Source organism: Calonectris borealis, chromosome 25, assembly GCF_964195595.1.
Source record: "Calonectris borealis chromosome 25, bCalBor7.hap1.2, whole genome shotgun sequence".
Taxonomy (NCBI): domain Eukaryota; kingdom Metazoa; phylum Chordata; class Aves; order Procellariiformes; family Procellariidae; genus Calonectris; species Calonectris borealis.
Genome location: NC_134336.1, coordinates 3774851 through 3780000, shown reverse-complemented (window position 1 = coordinate 3780000; position 5150 = coordinate 3774851). Strand labels below are relative to the sequence as shown.

The 5150-nt window shown below is 47.7% G+C and overlaps 1 protein-coding gene across 22 annotated transcripts in view; it reads right to left on the bottom strand.

The window, feature by feature from the left end:
- SRRM1 (serine and arginine repetitive matrix 1) overlaps positions 1–4106 on the bottom strand; it is a 19245-nt gene extending 15139 nt beyond the window's left edge. For 6 of the 22 annotated variants that reach the window (XM_075173409.1, XM_075173417.1, XM_075173412.1 and 3 more), the window contains exons 1-2: positions 3994–4106; positions 1195–1284 (exon numbers count right to left, since the gene is read on the bottom strand). In XM_075173409.1, the coding sequence (XP_075029510.1) occupies positions 1195–1284; positions 3994–4014 (111 nt within the window). In that variant the 5' untranslated portion in view covers positions 4015–4106. Of the gene's footprint in view, positions 1–1194; positions 1285–3339; positions 3687–3993 lie in introns of those variants that run through there. The other 16 variants (XM_075173396.1, XM_075173398.1, XM_075173399.1 and 13 more) reach the window with 9 other exon arrangements.
- Positions 4107–5150: the final 1044 nt, after the last annotated feature.

Genomic DNA, 5150 nt, shown 5'->3' with positions numbered 1-5150 from the left:
AGCTAGACAAGTCAGCAAAAAACCCCAAAAGCAAAACTACACCAATGTACTGTTCACCCCCTCCATACAATTCAGCTTCCAGTAAATAATGAAATCCACTGAACAATAAACCAATAGTCTTGATTCAGCTCACCAATTCCCCTGACACCTGTCCACCACAGACTTCAACAACTTTTGAAAAATCATTAAGCATTCAAAGTCAGAAGAGAATTCAACCATTCCAAATTTCTTAATTTACAAAATCCTCACCCAAGATGAGTACACAGTCCAATTCTCTAGAGAAATAAACATTTGCTAGATGTTTTATTCATACCTTTTCCCCTAGAAATTTCAACCAAACCACATTATTACCTTTTTGGAACAGTATGAATGAAACAAGTCGTTAATTTTATATAACTCTTTGGAATGCAATTCTTTCAGAAATCAGTTTTTGTCATTTACAAAGACGCTCTCAACAAGAGGTCTGCATTCAGCTTTGCTGGGTCTTCCCACTACAGTTATCTCAGCAGCTTCATCAGTTGCTTCCTTGGCAGGTTAAGGCCAATAAAGCCTAATGAAGGACCAGCTCCACGCTTGGAAATAAAATGTTTACTAAATAGGTATCTACTGACAGCACCTACCCTGGTTGCATCACTTAAACACCCACCTGAGGAATGCACCCTCCCTAACAATCAACAGGTAGACTTTCATAGGGCAAATAACTGCATCTAAGCAAGGAACTCTAAACCGAGTTTTCTGCAGCGCTCTCACAGCCTCTCTCCACTGCCCTAGAGACTATCACTGCAATAACTTCACCTTCACCTACAGGATAACCAGTATGTATTTCTAACACACTATTCTAGAAAACCTGAAACAACAAAAAAAAACCCCAAACACACCCCAAAAAAAGGGGTTGGGGGGCGATATTTAAGGATGCCTAGAATTCTAAATTACTTAACATTTCTTGGAAATCAGACTTCTTTTGAAGCTGTATTTTTCATAAAAGCCTACTAGTGATATTTAGTACTATAACTAGATCATATATATTACTACTGTATCTTTGGTGCTCAAGTGGACGTTCCAAATATCTTCCAGTATGGTTTTAGAGAAGACATTCCTCACATTCCTGTACATACCATCTGATACCCAATTACTCCATTGAAAATTGTCTTCGATTCGTGTGTCTGACTTTCTATCTCATCCTAATCAACTTACCTTCTTTTCTAAGCATTCTGCAAATTTCAACTGCTTCAACAGCTTCTTCTGCTTGTTGCTGAAGCGATTGTCCTGTTCTGCACTTGTTCCCTAAAGCACAGGAAATAAGATTTTTAGTCTGTATGACATTCAACTATCTTCAAGTATTAGTTTCCCATGTATTTGCACTGGACAGTGCACAGCAACACCAGTCACACCATTCTGTAAGCAAATAAGCCTTTTCAGGTGCCTTTCAATTTTAGCACTATAGTCTTCATCTACTGATGAAGATTTAGGGGTAAGCAGGCTCCTGAGCTCTACAGTGACACCTTAATCACATAATCTCCCTGGCATACTACCTACAAATTTAAAAGTACAGCAGTATCAAATTGCTATGAAAAGGACTTATGCTGGAATTCACAAACTCCTCAGAAAGAATCAGCTCTTTTTCTGTCCAAGAACAAAAACGTCTTATTTGTATACAGTGGCATCTATGAAATCTTTGGCTAAAATTCTCTGAAGCAAATCAGCCAACATGGAGTCAGCAAGAGTACGGAATACTATTTTATTGATCATGCTCCGTTAAAAGTTCACCAACTCATTCCACTTTCATGAACAGAAACTATAGGTTAATTCATTTGGAATTGAAAGGCTTGGAAGTCCAGTTCTGGAAAATGTACTTGCACAGAAGTAAACAGAACCACACATGAACAAGAGTATGTGCAGAACTGCATCCAAATACTGATGACCTGTTAATGATTCAAAACAAACCCGCGGTTCACACGTGAAGTGAAGTTTATTCAGGAAACCAACCTGACTAATGGAAAACATGAGAATTTAATACATGCAATTTCCTATGCACGGAAGAAGGGGCTGAGTACCAGCAATAATATAAGCTGCTAAGGAACCAAAAGAGAATAAATAAGAAAAAGCTCAAATTCTAAGGTAACCTAACCACTTCATTTGATCAGAAAGTACGTTGAATTAGCAACGTAACATGCTACGAAGTCATCAGATATTGAAAGGGAACAAACTGTTAACATTCCCATTTGTTATTCTGGAACACGTTCTAAAGACTGATTGTGGCACAGACACTTATCAGGATTAAATCTGTTTAAAAGCCTTTATAATATTTGCAGTCCACTGTGTGGCTTACACATTAGCAACACACGCAATAGTTGTCAGATCATTCACAAATTTAATGTTCTCTATTTTTTTTTTTTTAATTCTGTCTTTCACAACCCAGAAGTGAAATGGAAAGGAATGAAATTTTTCTTACTCTGCTTGTAACACATGGCAAGCAGCAAGGGTAACCAACCAAGACACAGAGCACTGTACCACAAGAATTTCAAGGCAGAGACAAAATAGTTTGCACTGACAACTTTACAGAAGTGCGAAAAACTGAAAGAATTATTACTAGCAGCTTTCTTGATAAGGTGAGTCCAAACTGCTGCTCTGCTGCACTTTTGTAATTTCCACAAGAACTTCAGTTTCTCCTGAACCCAGACTAAAACCACGCCAGAACACTGTTTACAGCCCCATTTCAGTACCACGTTGCTTTTGTTTTTATAAATAGCCACCTTTCACAGGCCAGATTAAAAGAATATTAGATTTCTAATTCAGTGTTTTCAGTCCCAGTAATTCTGCTGACAATTACAACTACTTGATTTGTAAACTTTTTAACAATCGCGTTAGACAGAACAAGTGTAGATTTAACTTGTAATTATTTTTCTCAGGCTAGTATGTTAACACAAAATTGAATTAAGTGACGGGTTATGTGTGCCCTTATGTTTTAAAAGCATCCTAGTTGCAGGAATAGAAAATAATAGGGCTGAACAGGTGAATGAATCTTGGAAAATTAAATTGGTTTTCAAAATTGTCAAGGAACCCCCAAAAAATAGGTCCATTCTGATTAACGGGAGAAAAGGCTGAAAAGAAGTATACCCTAGGTACGTTGCTGTTTAATAGTCTCTGCAGAAAGTGCAGCACAGCTGTAAGAATAGAAAAGAAAAACTCAATGATTAAAAAAAAAAAATCAAAAACCCACCTAAAAATAAACCATAACTTCTTTTTGCTTTGAATACACTTAATAACCTTCGTGTCGCTATTTAAAAATTACTCTCTAAAAAAAGGGCAGTTTTGTTTATTTGTTTTGAGTGTAGATACCAAAGCGCCTTTCACTGCAAAATCCGGTTCACCTCCCATCTGCCCCTCGGCCTTTTCTCCCCCGCTTCCTCGCATTTAAGGCCCGTCAGACGGTAGCTCGGGAAGCAGCCGTGAGACAAGCCCGCACAGGGCAGGCCCCGAGGCGGTGGGACCCCTCTTCCTCCGGCGGGGACAGAGGCCCGGCCGCCCCGAGGCCTAGCGCAGGAACCGGCGGTCCCAGGCCGCACCGGGGTGCCGGGCCGGGTCGGGCGAGCACGGCCCTCGGGGGCGGCGACGGAGCCCGTGCTGCGGGCACGTGTGCCCCCGCCGCGCACAGAGCGGCCGCCCCCTCCGGCGAGCCTGGGCCTGGGGCGACCGATCCCCTCCGGGCCGCTCCCCTCCCTCTCCCACAGCCCCACGGCGCCGCGGCCTCGCGGATGGGCCGAGCCGCACCGGCCTCCTTCCCGCCGCCATTTTCTTAGCGGCGGCTCCTCACAGGAGCCTGCGCAGGGCGGGGGCGGGGGGGCACGGCGGCGTTCCTCGGAGGAGCGCGGCGCCAGCGGCTTCGCCCGCGGCGGCGGGGCCTTCAGCGGCCCGTCTCGGCCGTGCAGCCCCCGCCGGGGCTGGCCTGCCGCCTTCCTCGCCCGCCCGGCCCCCCCTGAGGCCGGCACTTACGCGGAAGAACCCCGCGTCCATCTTGCCTCCTCCGCCTCCTCCTGGTCGCAGCGCGCTGCCGTCCCGGCGTGCACCGCGCGCCCGCAAGCCCCCTCGCACGCTCGCTGCGCCTGCGCGCGGAGGGAGAGCGAAGGGGCGGAGCCGGGCACTCCGCAAAGGTTCTCCGGCGCCTGCCGATTGGTGGCCGCGCCAGCGGAGGGTCGGTGCGCGCGCGAGAGCCGGCCAATCAGAAAGCGCGGCGTTCCACCAGGGTGAGGGAGCGGCTGTCAGACGTCCTTTCACGGCGCGCGCGGGGGGAGTGTGAATCCTCCTCTCGCGAGATGTTGACGTTCGGCGGAGTGGCCCGATGCGCGCGCGGGGCGCGGGTCAGGTGACCTCGCGTCCTACGGCGCATGCGCGGGCGGGTAACGGCCGGGGGCGCCTCCCTCCGCCTCGGCCCCGCCAGCCGCCCTGCGCGGGCACGGCGGCTCCTTCCCGGCGGCCTTCCCTCGGGAACGGCCTCCTCGCGGCGGCTCGCGTTCTTCCTCGGCAGAACAGGGGTCCCTGGGCCGGTGCGGCCCCGCAGAAGACGGCGGGACCTCGGCGCCACCGGGGCCCGGAGGGGTCACTGCTGTGAGGGGCCGGGACGGCCAGGCCTCTGCCCGCTCCGGCCCTGTAGCCCTGGCCTAGCACATGAGCACCACGGGGTGGTGGGTGTTCGCCACTCTGCCCGGTCAGTGAACGGAACGGGCTGTGTTTGGTTACCCTGCCCAAGCCGTCATGAGCAGTCTGGCCGCCGTCCCGCTTAACGATAAATTGGCGTGTGTCTTGTGCAGGAGGAACTCGTGTGTGGCACGTTACCGAGCAAAAGAGATGTGAGAGAAAAGGAAAGTAAAGTCACGGTTCACTGGGGTTAATGCAAATTTATCCAAACAGCCCTGGGCTTTATCTAAAAGAAAGTCATACCTCCTTTATCTTTAAAAAAGAAACACTAGGTTCCTTTAAATAAAGTTAGATTATACTTAAAAGCACAAGAGCTGCTTCCTGCTTTATCAGCAGTCATTAGTAACTCACACGTGAGAGACACGTGGTTTTACAGATGATTTTTTGGAAAATAAATTGGTTATGGAACTCCGGAAACAACCCGAAGAACATTCTTTTATTTTATCTGCAGGCTT